The sequence below is a fragment of the Spermophilus citellus genome (assembly GCF_964194105.1).
Source record: "Spermophilus citellus genome assembly, chromosome: 9".
Classification (NCBI taxonomy): Eukaryota; Metazoa; Chordata; class Mammalia; order Rodentia; family Sciuridae; genus Spermophilus; species Spermophilus citellus.
Window position 1 is genome coordinate 5,391,082 of NC_138191.1, and position 19,335 is coordinate 5,410,416.

The 19,335-nt window shown below is 37.8% G+C and overlaps 1 protein-coding gene across 1 annotated transcript in view; it reads right to left on the reverse strand.

Moving 5' to 3' along the window:
* Positions 1–19,335, reverse strand: part of NUP210L (nucleoporin 210 like) — a 106,062-nt gene that overhangs the window by 26,990 nt on the left and 59,737 nt on the right. The window contains exons 15-25 of the mRNA XM_081306845.1: positions 13,901–14,093; positions 10,247–10,335; positions 9,472–9,576; positions 9,083–9,184; positions 6,571–6,699; positions 5,896–6,023; positions 5,126–5,258; positions 2,582–2,644; positions 2,058–2,237; positions 1,608–1,688; positions 1,210–1,341 (exon numbers count right to left, since the gene is read on the reverse strand). Of these exons, the coding sequence (XP_081162971.1) occupies positions 1,210–1,341; positions 1,608–1,688; positions 2,058–2,237; positions 2,582–2,644; positions 5,126–5,258; positions 5,896–6,023; positions 6,571–6,699; positions 9,083–9,184; positions 9,472–9,576; positions 10,247–10,335; positions 13,901–14,093 (1,335 nt within the window). The remainder of the gene's footprint in view (positions 1–1,209; positions 1,342–1,607; positions 1,689–2,057; positions 2,238–2,581; positions 2,645–5,125; positions 5,259–5,895; positions 6,024–6,570; positions 6,700–9,082; positions 9,185–9,471; positions 9,577–10,246; positions 10,336–13,900; positions 14,094–19,335) is intronic.

Genomic DNA, 19,335 nt, shown 5'->3' on the forward strand with positions numbered 1-19,335 from the left:
ACATCCCCAGCCCTTTTTTTAAAAAAAAATATTTATTTATTTATTTATTTAACCTTAAGTCTTAAATTGCATTGTAGACATCTTCAATGGCCATCCTGAGTTCTTCCATAGCTCCAGACAACAGTTGGGAGGAGCCAATACCACCAGATACCAAAGGGAACCATAGAGGGGCTGCGTAATTACTCACTCTTCTTAAATTTGCCATTGATGAAAGGGATCCATCTAGAATCAGCTGCCAAACAGTTGGCCACAATAGTCCCACAGCATCCACATCCCTACTGCAAGAATCCAGTTTTCTAGCCCCAGTATAGTGGATGTAGGAAACTGCTTGGCTATCTATAGTCCTTCATTTCCATCTTTTTTTTTATTAATTTTTAAAAAATATTTATCTTTTAGTTTTCGGTGGACACAACATCTTTTTTTGTTTGTATGTGGTGCTGAGGATAGAACCTGGGCCACACACATGCCAGGCGAGCGTGCTAACGCTTGAGCCACATCCCCAGCCCTCCATCTTTCTTATTGTTGATCTCAACTGCTCACTATGCAGTACAAACATGATTATGAATATAATTAAATGTGAGCCTGTACAAGTTAAAATATTATATATCTAAACTCTCTGCATATACTTTATATTTCTGTGTTACTCATATTAAATAGTCATCTGCTCAGAAGTACAACATTATTATAACATTGTACAACAAATATGAAAGTAAAGGAAAACTGCTTTTTAGAGCTCTTTCCAGTCCAAAATATTAAAAATCATATATAATTATATGACTATTCAAATTTGGATTCTTCACATGATTTGAAGGTTTCCAGAGTTCAAAGAATAAGGAAAAGAAGTCATGATATGGGCTGGGGATGTGGCTCAAGCGGTAGCGCGTTCGCCTGGCATGCGTGTGGCCCGGGGTTCGATCCTCAGCACCACATACCAACAAAGATGTTGTGTCCGCCGAGAACTAACTAACTAACTAAATATTAAAATCTCTCTCTCTCTCTCTCTCTCTGTCCCCTCTCTCACTCTCTCTTAAAAAAAAAAAAATAAGTCATGATATTGTACGGTTAAGAAAGTTGAGGGGCTGGGGCTGTAGCTCAGTGCAGAGCACTTGCTTAGCATGCATGAGGCCCTGAGTTCGATCCTTAGCACCACATAAAAAAATAAAAATAAATAAATTCTTAAGGTAATAAAATAAACAGATAAATTTATACCTCTGAATGCCTGGGTACTAGATCCAATACATCTCTTTTGCTCATGGACCACTGGAATGTGAGCCCAGGGTTGGCATTGCTGAAGGAGAAAGGGGTCTGGGTACTGGTCACGCCCATAACATAAACTGGCATCTGAAAAGAAAAGGTGGTATTATGTTACATATTCTGCCCACCTGGAATTATCAGGTTTTTTTCCTAGCACTGGGTATTGAATCCAGAGATGCTTTACTACTGAGCTATGCCCCAGCCCTTTTTTTTATCTTGAGACAAGCTGACCTCGAACTTGCAATTCTCCTGCCTCAGCATCCTGAATCTTGGATTACAAGTGTACACCACCATGCCTAGCTCACCTGACATCATCTAGAATAATGAACCCAGAACACAGTCATCATACTGACCTCAGTAGCTGTGATGAGTCTAGTTGCAGCTGCAAGGATCCTAACAGCCCTCAGCTGAACAACATCAATCTGTACTTCATCCTGCTCAGGAGGGTAGAGGGCAAGCTTAGGTTAAAGGGAAATCTCTGTGGGGTGCACAGATATGCTCATGATAACCAGTTTATTGTGTTGTTTTTGGCACTCAACAAAAAAATTGATACCATGGATATGTTTGGTTTTGTTCTTTAAAGAATTTTTTAAGGATAGGGACCATGTCTTACAACAATGCCAAGGACTCTGTGAGTTTTCCACTAAAGATTATGTTTTCCATGCCTGATTAAGAGAATAGCAGGTGAGGGAGACTAAAAGAGTTTTCCTGGGATGCTGACACCCTCCTTATCACCCTCCACAAATCCCCAATACGGTTCCCAAATGAAAGGGTAGAAGCAGAGCACAGCAAAGAACTAATACCTGGGAAAACACAATGACTTTGCCAGTATCTTCATTTACTGTCTGGATGGTGCCATGGACCACAGCTGTGCCAACCACTTTCCCTGTAACTTGCCCCCTCCTATTGACAACAGCCACAGTCTGATTACTGATGGAGAAGTGAATGATAGATTGGGGCTGAGGGCCACCTTCAGACATTACCTGGAATTTAAACATACTAGTGAATGCCTGGAATGTGGATGAGAAGTCACATCTTTTTTCCCAACATTTTGTCCAAGCAACTTGACTTCTTTATCTTCCCCCTCTTCCTGAACAGCATATCCCACATCAACCCAAATGCAGAAGAAATGGAAGTGCTGTAAATGATCCACAGGATTCCAAGAGAGTTTATACCATGAACATCACAGGTCAGGGAAAACTCACTTTCTTCTTTATCAAGACCCAGTTGAATTTGGCTGGGAGTATACAAACGAAGACCAATAGGAAGAGGGGTGTATGTGTGTAAAGGAGAAATGGTAAATCTTATATTCTGCCTTTAAGATCACCTGCATCATGTTAGTTGGAATCAGTGTAATTTTCTCTGGAACAAGTCTGAATGGAGGAAATACCTTGAAGGAGAAAATCAAAAGGACAACAATGACTAGAGTTAGTTTTGTAACAAATGATTGATCTTATTCATGTTTGTTGTTGTTTTCTTTCAGTATTAGGGGTGCTGTATCATTGAGCTACCTCCTCGGTCTTTTTGTTTTGTTTTTGTTTTTGGTACTGGGGATTGAACCCAGTACCACTGAGCCACAATCCCAGCCCTTTTCATTTTTTGAGACAGGGTCTTGCTAAGTTGCTTAGGGCCTCACTAAGTTGCTGAGGCTGGCCTAGAACTTGTGATCCTCCTGCCTCAGCCTTCTGAGTTGTTGAGATCATAGGAATGCACTTCAATACCCAACTTGTATTTTAATTTTATTTACAATAGAAAAAATTTAGCCAGGTGTGATAGAGCATGCCTGTAATCCTAGTGATTTAGGAGGCTGAGGCAGGAGGATTGTAAGTTCAAAGCCAGGCTCAGCAATTTAGCAAGGCCCTAAACAACTTAGTGGGATTCCATTTCAAAATAAAAATGTAAAAGGATTGGGGAAGTGGCTCAGTGGTTAAGCATATCTGGGTTCAATCCTCAGTACCAAAAGAAAAAAAAATCTTACTTAAATAAGTTACTACATATTCACTCATTGCAGTAAAAGTCACCACTGAAATTATGTTTACATTTGGATTGGGGATATTAGCTTCAGTATAGAGTGCTTGCTAGCATGTGTGGAGCCATGGGTTCATAAGAATGTTCAGTGATAAAGCACCCCCTGAGTTCAATCATCGGTACCAAAAAAAAAAAAAAAAAAAAAAAAAAAAAACCCACCAAAAACCCAAAACTTAAAAAGTTAATTGAAATATATATATTTTTTTTATTTTTGTGGAGCTGAGGATTAAACCCAGGAGCAATTTACTACTCAGTTACATCCCTATCCTTTCTTATTTATTTATGCATTTATTTATGTATTTATATATTTATTTTTGGTAGTAGGAATTGAACCTGGGCACTTTAACCACCGAGCCACATCCCCAGACCTTTTTATTTTTTATTTTGAGAAAGAGTCTTGATAAGTTGCTGAGGCTGGCTTTGAACTTGTGGTTCTCCTGCCTCAGCCTCCTGAGCTGCTGGGATTACAGGCCTATGCCACCACAAGTGGTATTATTATTATTATTATTATTATTGAACCCAGGGCCTTGTGCATGCAAAGCAAGCACTCTACCAACTGAGCTATATATCCCCAGCTATTATTATTATTTTTGAGACAGAGTCTCCCCAAATTGCTTATGGCTTCTCTAAGTTGTTGAGGCTGGCCATGAACTTGCTATACACCTGCCTCAATCTGGAATTGCAGGTGTGCACCATCATGCCTGGACTTTCTTTTTTGAATATATATAAAACTAGAAAGGACAGTATCGTAAACTCTCAGGTACCTAATTATCCAGATTCAACAATTATCAATCTATAGCCAACAATTATTTTTTAATGAGATAAGAAAACACTTTTGATACAAGATTATGATGAAAAAAGCTGTATGATTTATTTGTATTGAAATATGCATAGACACTGAGCAGGTGGTAAATGTCTCCAATCTCAGAAATTTGGGAGTCTGGGGCAGGAGAATTGCAAGTTTGACGCCAGCTTCTGCAATGAAAAGTTCTGAGAAAGTAGAACTCATTGGGTTCAATCCCTAGTACCAAAAAAAAAAAAAAAAAAAAAAATCAAAAAAACAAACAAACAAAGGGTAAGAGTCAGACATGGTAGCATGTATCTGTTATAGTAACAGTTACTTGGGAGACTGAGGCAGAAAAATTACTTGAGTCCAGGAATTAAAAGCCAGCCTGGGCAACCTAGTAAGACTCTGTCTCAAAAAAAAAAAAATGATGATGATGATGATGATGATGATGATGTATAGAGGAAAAATTTGATGGAAATTTTACTTTTATTTTTATTTTTTGAGGTACTAGGGATTGAACCCCAGGGCAATTTGCCACTAAGTTACACCCCAAGCCCTTTTTAAAATTTTGAGACAGGATCTAAATTGCCAAGGCTGGTCTCAAACTTGTGATCTTCCTGCCTCAGCCTCCCAAATAGCTGGGATGATAGGCATGTGCCACAGCATCTGGCTTCATTCTGTGTTTTTATACTTTTTTGTACATACCAAAAATTTTATAGGAGCTGTATTACTTTAAAATTTTGTTTTTTAGTTGTAGATGGACAGCATGCCTTTATTTTATTTGTTTCATTTTTATGTGGTGCTAAGGATCGAACCCAGTGCCTCACGCATGCTAGGCAAGTGCTCCGCCTCTGAGCTACAGCCCCAGCTCCAGGAAATGTATTACTTTTATACAGAAAAACAAAAGCCAAAAACATACTACATGCTGTACAAGAATCAGACAACTATGTGTTTTTTTTTCAGTCAAATGATTTTCAACTTGTGCAAAGTAAAAAGAAAAGGATAAGCAAAGCTAAATAAGAAGAACACAAATTTGGGATGAGATCATTTCCTTACTTCAATTTGTCGAGGAGCCGATGTGAATTTTCTCCCCATCTTGTCTCTGGCAATAGCCACGAGTGTGGTTTGCCCAATAGTGACAGCCCGAACTATATAATTTTCAGAGTATTCATCCTGTTCCTCCATTAGTCTGCAAAGACCCACGTGTTTTTAGGTGAGAAAGATTTGGTTTTGAAAGTGGCCGGTGATGTGTCTTTACAAGTGTTAACATTTTCTGCTCATTTAATTCTGGTTATAGTAAACTTTCAGAAAAGAAATTTCTAGAGTCAAGACATATTTCATGGCAACAGCATGAAGGGCAAAAATTTGTTCTAAGGCTTGCAAAGGAATAAGGACAATATAGCTGGCAAAATTGTAATCGCTGTGGAGGTTTCATGTTTTTTCCTTTTTTAGAGGAGGATACCAGTATCTGCTTCTCAACAGATTTTTTTTTTTTTTGGTGGTCCTGGGAATGAAACCTTAATAAAATTTTGAAGATCTCCTAGCCTGAAGCTTTCCCAAAAGATATCATCCAAGGAGAAGATTCCAAAAATGAAAATTATTGATGATACACATGATTTTAGCCCCTAATAAGACATCTAAGTACACTGAATAGGTATTTTGTAGAGAGCAGAATATGAGAATACAGTATGGTCTGAAAGGCACTATAACAAAAAAGGACAGGAGAAAATGTGAAATGACCTGTGGGGCAGCTGACTAGGCTACCATGAGGGAGGTTCTCATGATATTAAGCATTAAGGAGAGAGAAATATTGAGATGGTACTCACGTCAGGGTGACAATGGCAGATGCCAACTGCAATTTGAGCTCCATGTTTCTGAAGTATTTGTTTAGGAATGGGCGTTTGGAAGAGTCAAGAACCCTCACAGTCACCAATACAGTTTTGCCTATCTCAACCTAGTAGTTTGAAAGAAAACAAAAAACAAAAAGAGTAGATTGTAGTAGTGGTGTCCTATCCACCAAAGATAGTGTCACTCTTTGAGGTTGGCAGACTTTTTGTTCGTGCTAAATGTTACTGGTCAGCCTTTGATCAAATGAACCTAATCTTCATGTACCTTTTTTTTTTTTTTTTTTAAAGAGAGAGTGAGAGAGGAGAGAGAGAGAATTTTTAATATTTATTTTTTAGTTCTCGGCGGACACAACATCTTTGTTTGTATGTGGTGCTGAGGATCGAACCCGGGCCACACGCATGCCAGGCGAGCGCGCTACTGCTTGAGCCACACCTCCAGCCCCTTCATGTACCTTTTAAAGTCATTCTTTAACACTCTCCCTTCATCTCCCTTATGTTTAATATTGTAATGTTGTTATTTAAGGGCAAGTATTTCCATTAACTTTTCAAAAGTCCTGGTGTACACACAGTATTTGAGCAGAGAAACTATTAAGTGATGCTAGGGAGTGAGATTGAAGCTTGCTTCATTTTTGAGATAAAGCAAACATCTCTCACCTTATCTATCAGATCAAGTTCCAGCTCTTGTATGTCTGACACCTGGAGATGGGCTGTTGCTGGACCCAAGAAAGCCAAGCACAGATCATAGACCTCCAAGGTGAGAAATCCAGGATGTACTGGAACTAACTAGAAGAAAGAAGATGGTAGATGGGTAAAGAAGCAAACAGTCTAGGCATAGTCGTAGCAATTGTTTTCACCCAAAGAAAAAAATACATCTTACTTCCTTTGAGACTGGAACTCTCAGAGATCAGGTTATATGCACTGTTTATTATGTTTCAGTTCATGGTAAAATATGTACCTTAACACATTAGCTGATAAATAGCAGAGTTTGAATTAATTGAATTTAAGCAGGATCCAACATACATATCCCACTTGTCTTTATTATTATTATTATTATTTTGGTACCAGGGATTGAACCCAGGGGCACTCAACCACTGAGCCACATCCCCAGCCCTTTTAATATTTTATGTTGAGACAAGGCCTTGCTAAATTTCTAAGGCTGGCTTTGAACTCACAATTCTCCTGCCTCAACCTCCTAAATTGCTGGGATTACAGGTATGTACCACTCTGCATGGCTCTTTTCATTTGTTAAGACAGGTTCTCACTAAGTTGCTAAGCATCTTGCTAAGTTGTTCAGGCAGACTGAAAACTTGTGATCCTCCTGTCTTAACCAGTCACTGGGGTTATAGCCATTCACTAAAATGCCCAGCTCATTTCCCACTTCTTTAAAGAAAAAATTTTCTTTTAGTTATACACGGACACAATATTTTATTTTATTTATTGATTTTTATGTGGTGCTAAGAATTGAACCCAGTGCCTCACCCGTACGAGGCAAGCGTTCTGCCACTGAGCCACACCCCCAGCCTCATCATTTCCCACTTCTTAATTATGGACAGGGAAAAGATTTCATGAAGAAAATCAAGTCTATAAATGCTGCAATCACCAGTGAAGTAGAAATTAAAACACAATACCATTTACATCAATACCATTTACTGATAGTTTTTTTCCTTAGATCTTTGCACAACAGCATGTGTTTTTTTTCACATTCTGGGTCTGCACCTAGTATCTCAGTCTTTCTTTTTTAAAACTAATAGTATAACTAAGGTAAGTTATTCTTTGTACTCTTTTTTAAAAAATATGTATTTTAAAAATATTTTTTACTTGTAGATGGACACAATTTCTTTCTTTCTTTCCTTTCTTCCTTCCTTCCCTCCCTCCCTCCCTCTCTCTCTCTTTCCTTCCTTCCTTCCTTCCTTCCTTCCTTCCTCCCTCCCTCCCTCCCTCCCTTCTCTCTCTCCCTCCCCACCTCTCTCTCTCTCTCTCTCTCTCTCTCTCTCTCTCTCTCTCTCTCTCCTGTGCTGAGGATCAAACACAGTGCCTCACACATGCCAGACAAGTGCACTACCCCTGAGCCACAACCCTACCCCATTCTTTGCACTCTTATATAAGGATATATATTAACATAAAGTATCATTTTTATTACTGTGAGTCAACTAAAAGCAAATTCTTTGGCATGCTGATTGTGGAGTCAGTTTAATATTTTGAATTGTCACATTCTGACTGAAAACAACATATACTCTGCTTATGAAGTCAATACTACATTTAAATGTCTTCATACTTAAGTACTTTGAAACTGGTATAAGTGAGCCTTTGTTTAACAAAAATCTTTTTTTTTAATATTTATTTATATTTTTAGTTATCGGCAGACACAACATTTTTGTTGGTATGTGGTGCTGAGTGAGGATCGAACCCGGGCCGCAGGCATGCCAGACGAGTACACTACCGCTTGAGCCACATCCCCAGCCCAACAAAAATCTTTGAACTAGGTTGTGGGGAGTGGTGACTTGGTTTAGGATCTCTGAATGTCTTGCAGCAGGAGCCTATTCTGGGAACTTCCTGTGCAAAAGTTCAGTCAAGATTGCCCAGTTGCTATGGTAACACCCTACTTAAGTGCAAGGCACAGGACTATCAGTCTTGACCAGAGTTCAGACACCAGCTCAGGGGTAGAGAATTATGAGTGCAAAAAGACAATTATAATTGGTTGCCAGTACTTTGTACTTCAAGACTGCCTGCCTTGAAGAAACTTTCTCACAGAAAATCCTTTTGACGATAAAACCTATATAATAAACATGCTGAGCTAGCTCTGGGTCATTGTTCCTCCATCTGAGGACAGTGTCCCACTTGGTCCCAGCTTTCTCTCTGTGTCTGTTTGTCTTTTCTAATCTCCCATCACCTCTCACCAGTTTCTGAATTAATGGCCATGCAGGTCATGGCACTAGATGCTTTTTATAATTAAGTTCGACCAGAAGCAAAAACTTCCCAGTACAATACTTAGCTGTAGGAAGAAACACCCTAATTTTTGGTTGAAGAATCTATGTAGATTAACAATGGAAAGAGAAACAAATATCACTTTTGTAACAAACATTAAACATACAATATTTTTCCAATTTTTCTCCTAAGAGAGAGCTTTGGTTTGAGCTCATCAATCTGGAATATTTCTACAACTCACCTGGACAGAACTTTCTGCTTCCATATAAGTGATGGTGACAATATCCAGTTCACTGCTGTTGACTAAAAAATAACCAGATCCCTCCACAAGGCTAAATATTTCCTATGGAGAAATCAGACAAACAATATTCCATCCCCTTCCCTTCTGTTTACAAACAACTCAATGGAAATTAAAAGGTTAAAAAATTAAAAGATTAAGATCAATGGCCAAAAGAAGAAACTGATTATTAAAGTATAATTGTTAAGGATATTGAAGCTAATAATTATAATTTTGATATGTGTGTTTCAGTGATTTTCAACACATACATGAGCTTTTATAACTGTTGTACTGTTAATTAATAACCTTCCCTCCAATATGATGCCATTAAAGTAGACCCATAAAGCTTCTACCTTCACACGAGGGTGGTTATAGATGGTGGCTTTCTCTGGCAACACAGTTACATCATCGACCAGGAGCAGCTCCACAGCTGCAGATCTTGGCAAGTTGGAAATATCCTGGCAATGTAATAAGAACCTCAAAGGTGAATACAAACTTTTAATTCCTCAGTTTAGTGAGAAAAATATGAGTACTCACTCAAGTGCCAAAGATAACAGAATCACAGAGGTGTACAGTTTTAAGATTTATATCAGTTACAAAAAACTTTTCAGGAAGAAACTTGAATTTCAATCATTTAATTTATAGTTCTTTCTTTCTTTTTAAGTTTTATTTTAACTCAAATTTTTGTACCAGGTATTGAACCCAGAGGTGCTTAACCACTGAGCCATGTCCCTAACCCTTTTTATTTTTTATTTTGAGACAGTGTCTCACTAAATTGCTCAGGGCCTCACTAAGTTGCTGAGACTGTCTTTGAACTTGTGATCCTCTTGCTTCAGCCTCTCCACTGAGATATAGGCCTGTGCCATTGTGCCCTGCTAATTATATATATATATATATATATATATATATATATATATATATATATATAGAGAGAGAGAGAGAGAGAGAGAGAGAGAGAGAGAGAGAGAGAGAGAAATTTTTTAATATTTATTTTTTTTAGTTTTCGGCGGACACAACATCTTTGTTTATATGTGGTGTTGAGGATCGAACCCGGGCCGCACGCATGCCAGGCCAGCACGCCACATCCCCAGCCCTAATTATATTTCTAATACCATGATCTCCACTCACTTTCGGACTTTTCTTCTCTGAATAGCCCACAAAATTGACTCCAATGAGTACAGTCCCTTTGATCTGATGTACTTTAAGGATCTGATGACCTGGAAACGTAGAAAAACATTTTGAGAAACAATAACATGTAGAATACAAAAGTGTCTCCAGAAAACCAAATTGCGTTTTATTGCAGGGGAGAAAAATACTGAATGGGGAAATACACAAGTTTTTGTGCTGACCTGCCACTATATTCCTATATGACCCCATGCAACCAATTTATCTCTCAGTTCCTTTATTAAATGAGGAAGTGAACTAGGCAAAATAGAAATTTTTTTTCAGCTGTGATGGTCTATGAGTCCAAAAATAAGCTGAAAAGAAGTGTATGGAAATTTTTGTTCAATTTACAAATGGGAATGACAAATAAAGGGATAGTCATTTTACTCTTCTAAACTGTTCTTTTTATGTAAATGTTGTATTGATCATTCAAGATTTTTATACGGTTAAGCTTTATTACATCAATTTAGACTCCTTAACCTAGCATGTGAAGGCTTCTATAATCTGATCCTGCTTTAATAATTCATTTGCTCTCTTTTTTTCAGCCCTGGGAATTGAACCCAGGGCTACTAAGATACATCCCTAGCCCTCTTTTCCTTTTTTAACTTAACAGACATGAATCTGCCACTTTAGTTAGATCAATTCTTTAAAAAAAAATTTTTTTTGGTTGTAGATGGACACAATACCTTTATTCATTCATTCATTCATTCATTTATATGTGGTGCTGAGAATCAATCCCAATACCTCATATTTGTTAGGCAATCACTCTACCACTGAGCTTCAACCCCAGCCCTAGATCAATTCTTATTTTAGCCTTAACTCATGAAGATCATGCCTAAGTTTCTGAAGCATTTCCTGACTACACTATATTCATTCTACAAAGATTTATCAAAGGACAATTATGTGCTAGCTACTATGCTATTCTATGAGGAAGAAAACACAATGCTTGCTTTTAAAGAAATCCAGTTTAGTGAGGGGTGACTGAGAGTAAACCAATCACTATGATGCAGTATGAGTGTTATTATAGAAAAGCATGTACAGAACACACAGGTAGATTAAATAAGGGTACAAAGAAGGAATATTTACTTGAAATTGGAGATAAAGAAGGATAGAAAATTCCTAAATCCCCTAGAGATAGGTTTCATTCCAGTGAAAAATGCAAGAAAAGCATGATCTAAGGAAAAAGAATATACAACATATGCAAAGGGAAGAGGCACAAACCTTGTCACGGTTAAGGATCTAAAATTCAGTGTGAGAAAATATAGGCTATGTGTGAGCAGGAAAAGGTGAAGCCAAAAAATAAGCAGGGGCTGGTAAGCTAAGCTATAGCATTTGGATTTTATCCTGACAGATACAGGAAGTCCCAGAGACAATATGGTAACAGTACAGTCGGCAGTTAGGAGTATGGGCTTTGTTGTTATTGAGTCTGTTGCTTCCCCTATTGACCACTGTAATCTTATGTCCTAAGACTTCTGATAGAGGAAAAACTAAACAAATGTTTGATAAATGAGTACATTAACAAAACAGGGATAATAATGCCAATCTGTCATGCTTTACATGAGAGGATTATGTGAGAAAATATACATAAAGGACTTGGTGCAGTGCCCAACTTGTCCTGAGAGTTCAGTATATACTATCCCCCCAAAAAAGTTTTTAAGCAGGTCATAGTAGTGCATGCCCATAATACCAGAGCTGAGGAGGCTGAGGCAGGACGATTGTGAGTTCAAAGCTAGCCTCAGAAATTTAGGGAGACCCTGTCTCTAAATAAAAAAAAAAATTTTAAAAAGGACTGGGGATGTATCAAAACAAAACAAAACAAAACAAAACAAAGCATCTCTAGGTTCAATACCCAGTACAAAAACAAAACAAAATAAAAAGCAAACATTTTTTCAGAGAAACATTTGGATTTGTATTTCAGAATGATCAATCTGGGCATTAGTGTTGAGACGGACTAGAGAATGGTAGAAATGGGATGAGATGTTAGGAGGCTGCTGTGATAATGCAGGAGAGAAGTGATGAGGACATTATTAGTGATTGAGTTGGAAAGGAAGGGATCAAACCAAAAATATCTAGAAGGTAACACTAATGATATTTGTGACTGATTAGCAGAGGGTATAAAAGGACCATCTCTTCTTTCCCATTTCTTATACAGTAACTACATCATGCCACTGGTCTTAGTATCATGGCGACACATTTTCTAGCTAAGGTCTTAAACTTTTGTAAATTTGGGTGTAAGCTCTTTCTTTCTTTCTTTTTTTTTTTTTGGAGGTGGGCACTGCTGGGGATTGAACCCAGGGCCTTGTGCATGCAAGGCAAGCACTCTACCAGCTGAGCTACATCCCCAGCCCTGGGTGTAAGCTCTTTACTAGTAGAGAATGGATTAAATCTTAATTCTTCTTTTTCAGATTCCCTGTGCTGCCACTGAATGGTCCTACCATCCACTCAAATGTTCATGCCAAAAACCTAAAAGTTACCTTTGTACTACTTTCTTCTTAACCTTCAGGATTTGTTTGTGGTAGATTGTTATATTAATGAGCCACAATGATTCACACCTGTTGGTATTCATGCCCTTGTGCAGTCCTCACCCATCTTGGCTCCTGTTTTGGCTAGGTGACTTGCTCTAAGTGAAGGAACATCAGCAAATGTGCTGCGAACAGAGGCTTGATGAGTGGTATAGCACATGCGGCTTGTTACCTTCTTACAACCTCATCTAATGCCTCTGGTCCCTTCTTTAAGCCTCTCTCTTGCCTTCTTCAGATCTCTTTCTCTCTCTTTCTCTCTCTCTCTCTCTTTTTTTTTTTTTTTGTACCAGGGATTGAATCCAGGGGTGCTTAACCACTGAGTCATATCCCTGGGCCTTTTAATTTTTGTTTTGAGGGTCTTGCTAAATTGCTTAGGGCCTTGCTAAATTGCTAAGGCTGGCATTGAACTTGTGATCCTCCTGCCTCAGCCTCCCAAGCTGCTGGAATTACAGGTGTGCACTACTGCACCTGGTCTTCAGCTCCTTCTTTGTACTTTCTTTTCCCACCACCCATTTCAGGTCTCGAGTAAGTGTTGTTTTCTCAAGGTAGGCTTCTTTGTTTTAACTAGGTCAGGTCCACCATTATAAGGTCTAATCTGCGTTGGTGGTATAGTGGTGAGCATAGCTGCCTTCCACCATTATAAGGTCTAAAGGTACCCTATATTTGCCCTTCAAAGGGACTAATACGGTTATAATGTTTGAAGGCTGACTTTCCCACTAAACTAACTCTATGAGGGCAGTGGCCATGCCTGCCTTATTCACCATATGGCTCTAATGCTTAGCAGAGTGCCCTACACATGGTAGCCATTAAATTAATATTTGCTAATAAATTAATAATATTTCCATAATGTCAGGCAAATGATAGGTAATCACCACATTTTAAAATTAATTTACTTTTATCTCCTTATGAGAAATGTTAGGCCTTAGACCTTAGCTTTGCACACAAGGAAATCTACCTGTAGGTTTTCTAAAAAATACAAAGATGAAAGATGATATATCATAAAATCCAAAGTAAAACCCTCACCTGTAAGGAAATACTTAGTGTGAACCATTTAGCAGGAATAGCATAAGAAAGGATTCATAAATGTTCACAATACCATGTAACCGGGTCTGCCCACTGCCATCATCTTTGGCTACCATCTCCATTGACTTATAATCTTCAAAATGGGCTAGTGTCTCATTGGAAGACTTCCATTCTAGCATTAGCGAACTGAAATTATCAAACTTTCTCCTGTGTTGATCAAACACTGCCAGTTCCAGAACTGTGTCCCTCAGGCTTGACACAGGAATCTGCATTAAAATGAAAGGATAATGAAAAAAAAAATATCCTAAGAGGTGGTGAGATAACCTTGAAGCTAGAGATCATGTTTCCTCTTATCTTTTTTATTTTATTTATTTGTTTTTTCGTGGTGCTGGGGATTGAACCCAGGGCCTTGGGCCAGCACTTTATCTCTGAGCTACAGTACCCAGGTCCTAATCTTTCTAATTTAACACTTTACAAATCTATGGATATTTTGAAAGAAAAGTATAATAAATACCTGTGTAAAGTTCATTTAGATTCACCAATTCTTCTTTTTTTTTTTTTTTTAATTTTTGGTACTGGGATGGTACCCATTAAGCTTTATCCCCAGACCTTTTAATTTATTATTTTGAGATGGGTCTAAGTTATTGAGTCTGGCCTCAAACTTGTTATCTTCCTGCCTCAGCTTCCTGAGTTGCTGGGATTACAGGTGTGTACTAACACACTTGGCTTGATTAACTACTTCTTAACATTTAATTATATTAACTTTTTCTTTCTCTCCCTCTTCTTTTTTAACTTCCATGTATGGGGAGGAAGGCTGTTTTGTTTTGTTTTCTGAGTAATATAGGCATCATGGCACTTTACCCCTAAATATTTCAGTATGAATTTCCTATGAATGAAAACATTCTGCTATGTAAGAGAAAAAATATTCCCATATGCAAGAATATTAACATTAATTCAATGTCATCAAATTTATAGTTAACATTTTAATTTCCCAAAATGTCCCCTAAAGTGTCTATTAATTCTGTTTTTTAGTTTTGATCTAGAAGTTAATCAAGATGTATATGTTGTATTTGGTTGTTTCTCCCTCTCTTTTTTATTTTTTTGATGTTGGGGTGGAACTTTGAGACTCACACATGCTAGGCAAACACTCTACCACTGAACTTAATCCTCATCTCTGGTTATTTATCTCTTTTAGTTTCTTTTAATGTAGAAAAATCATATCTTCCAGGCATGGTGGTACACATCTATAATCCCAGTGGCATGGGAGGCTGAAGCAAGAGGATTGCAAGTTCAAAGCCACCCTCAACCACTTAGTGAGGCCCTGTCTCAAAATAAAATATAAAAAATGAGTGGGGGGGCTGGGGATGTGGCTCAAGCGGTAGCGCGCTCACCTGGCATGCGCGGGGTCTCAGCACTACATAAAAATAAATTAAAAGGTGTTCTGTCCACCTAAAACTAAAAAAAAAATAAATATTGAAAAAAATGAGTGGGGATGTGGCTCAGTGATTAAGTGCCCCCTGGTTTCAATCCTGGGTGCCAAAAAAAAGAAGATACCTCTGCCCTTTTGTGTTGTTTTTCATGACATTGATTTCTTTGGAGTCTAGCCCAGGTTTTTTTGTTGAATGTCCTATATTTTGAATTTCTTTGGTTGTTTTCTCATGATTATATTCAGATTAAACTTTGTGGCTGGGGGTGTAGTTCAGCAGCAGAATGCATGCTTAGCATGTGGGAGGTCTTGGGCTTAATTCCCAGCACAAGTAAAAAAAGTATTATTATTATGATTATTTTACAAAATCACCTAATATGTGATTTTTTTTAAGAGAGAGTGAGAGAGGAGAGAGAGAGAATTTTTAATATTTATTTTTTAGTTCTCGGTGGACACAACATCTTTGTTTGTACGTGGTGCTGAGGATCGAACCCGGGCCGCACGCATGCCAGGCGAGCGCGCTACCGCTTGAGCCACATCCCCAGCCCCTAATATGTGATTTATACTTGTTATGCCAGAAAGTGCATTTAGTGTTACACCGGAGCTTTCTCACAGGCAAGCTGATTGTTAGTACCTCCTCTTTACAACTCTGAGAATGGTGATGCCATATTCATAGCTTGAAATTGATCATGATGGGAGTAAGAACATAACAGAAATTAGAAAATATTACAAATCAGGTCTGTTAAACATTATTCAGCACATCATTACACGTAATGTCAGATTACTGTTCTATTAGTAATAACAAATCTGATCATCTGCTAATGGTGGTGTTTGCTGCTAGAGATCTCTCTAGTATAAAAGTACAGTTTCCAGAGTTTGGGATGGTACTTTGAAATCTTGAGAATATCCCATTTCCCAACAATTTTTACCTGCTAATTTAAAATCCATTAAGAACTTTTGCCAGGGCCAATTATTACAATAAGGTTACAAAAAAACAAATCTCTAGCTGAGAGCAGTAGTGAACTCCTGTAATCCCAGCCGCTTGGGAGGCTGAGGCAGGAGGATTGTGAGTTAAAAGCCAGTCTCAGCAACTTTGAAGCCCTAAGCAACTCAGTGAGACCCTGTCTCTAAATAAACTACAAAACAGGGCTGGAGATGTGGCTCAGTGGTCAAGTGCCCCTGCGTTCAATCCCCAGTACCAAAAAGACAAAATTTCTAATTCCATGATTCCTCTTATATAAGCTGGCATTTCTCTGGAAAAGAACATTCCTTTTTTCTTCTCCATCCTTCCCTTTCTTCTTTCATCCTTGATTTATTTCTTCCTCCTTTTTTTCTTTCTCTTATTATAATTTTTTTTTGGGGGGCAGTGTTGGGGACCCAGGGTCAAGCACTCTAGCAAGCTACATTATGGTACTTTCCTTATTTTAATTTTAAGCATCTCTATACCATCATGGATTTTATTTTTAACTTGATATTTTTATCATTATCATTTTAATGCTTAAACTGTCTACAGTTTAGTTATCAGGAGCCTTCTCATGCCGCTTCTTTTTGAGAATATACCATTACATTAGTCTTTGAGAAAAATCCTTGCTTCCTAACAGAAGCTGTTTGGGGCTCATGTTGTACTTTCATTATTGAGCTGGAATCAGTTATTTCTTCCAGGTGCTCTGATTTTCTTAAATGAGGAATAATAATTAGAAACAAAAAATGTTGTTTCGTTGATATTGGGGAATAGACCTTTTCATTGTACAGAGATAAGAAATAGAATTTGTTTAAGAAATCATGGGTTACATAGCGGTCTTAAAAACATGGCTACAAACTCTCATCCTTGAGATGCTCAAACTTGGGATTTACTAGTCAAAAACTTTTTTGGGGGGATTGAACCCAGGGGACTAATCATTCCTGCCTCTGCCTTCTGATCTGCTGGGATTACAGGTATGCACCACCATGCCCAGCAAGTCAAAGACTTTTAACCAACTATCTTGTTCAAAGAATGAAAGGAGTCATGTTTAAATAACCAAAAGAAATATAAGAGGGCTGGGGTTGTGGCTCAGCGGTAGAGCAGTCATCTAGCATATGTGAGCCACTGGGTTCAATCCTCAGCACTATATAAAAATAAAATAAAGATATTTAAAAAAAAGAAATATAAGAATGATGTCTCCTTTCATTTTGAATATCACTAAAGGAACAGAAGTTATAAAAAAAAAGAACCAAAATGGGGTTGGGGCTGTAGCTTAGCGGCAGAACACTTGCCTAGCATGCGTGAGACACTGAGTTAGATTCTCAGCACCACATAAAAATAAACAAATAAAGGCATTCTGTCCACTTACAACTACCAAAACAAACAAAAAACAAATAAATAAAAGAACCAAAAGAAGTTTCTGAAGTTGAAAAGTGCAATAACTGGAATGAAATATTCAATAGACAAATTCCTTCTTCCTTTCTTCCATTACTCCCGTACCAGGGATTGAACTCAGGGGTATTTAACCACTGAGCCACATCCCCAGCCCTTTTTCATATTTTATTTCGAGACAGGGTCTTACTAAATTGTTTAGAGCCTCACTAAATTGCTTGAACTTGTGATCCTCTTGCCTCAGTCTCCCGAGTCACTGGGATTACAGATGTGAGCCATTGCACCCAGCCTTACTAGACAAATTCAATAGCAGACTTGAGCAGGCAGAAGAAAGAATCAGAGAACTTGCATACAGCTCAATTGAGACTATCCAGTTTGATTAACAGAAAAGAAAAAAGAATGAAGAAAAATGAACAAGCATCTGAGACCTGTGGGACATCATCTTGTGTATCAATAGCAAAATGGGAGTGCTAGAAAAAGAAATAATGGAGAAAAAGAGGAAGAATGAACATTTGAAGAAATAATGGCTGAAAATCCAACAAACTGATGAATAACATAAACATTCAAGGAGTTAAAAGAAGCTAGTACATGACTTAGAAAAAAGCTCAAGAATTTCCTTGCATAAATTCAAAGATACCCATATCTAGACATATCATAGTCTGTCCAATGTTGAAGACACAAACAGAATTGTAAAGTCAAAAGAAAAAGGGATTTATATTTATATGGGATCCTTCAAGGAATTAATAGTTAATCTCTCATCAGAGATCATGAAGGACAGAAAACAGTGAGAGGACATAGTCAAAGTGAAAAAAGACGGCTGGGGTTGTGGCTCAGTGGTAGAGTGCTCACTTAGCATGCATGAGGCACTGGGTTAGATCCTCAGCACCATATAAAAATAAAATAAAGAGGGCTGGGGTTGTAGCTCAGTGGTAGAGTGCTCACCTGGCAGGTGTGAGGCACTGGGTTAGATTCTCAGAACCACATATAAATAAACGAATAAAATAAAGGCCCATCAGCATCTAAAAAAATTAAAAATAAATAAAATAAAGATATTGTGTCCACCTAAAACTAAAAAAAAATTAAAAAATATGTATAATGTATAAACAAATATGTGCAAAATATATTTACATATTATATATATATATATATATATATATATATATATATATATATATATATATATTTTTTTTTTTTTAATGACAAAAGAAAAAGACTAGCCAGGTATGGTGGTGCATGCCTACAATCCCAGTGCCTCCAGAAGCTGAGACAGGAGGATTGCAAGTTCAAAGTCAGCTTTAGCAATGGTGAGGCGCTAAGCAACTCAGTGAGACTGTCTCTAAATAAAAAAAAAATACAAAATTGGGCTGGGGATGTGCCCCTGAGTTCAATCCCTGGTACCAAAAAAAGAAAAAAAAAATAAAGAAAGAAAGAAAAGAAAAAGACTACAAACCAAGAATTCTTTTCTTTTCCAGTGTGGGTGATCAAACCTAGGGCCTTGTGCATGTTAGGCAAGTGCTCTAACACTGAGTTACATCCTTAGCTCCAACCAAGATTTGTATATTGAGCACAGCAATCCTTTCAAAATGGAAAAGTTAAGATATCCTAAGATCTAATAAAAATGGAGAGGGGCTGGGGATGTGGCTCAAGCAGTGGCGCGCTTGCCTGGCATGTGTGCGGCCTGGGTTCGATCCTCAGCACCACATACAAACAAAAATGTGTCCGCGGAAAA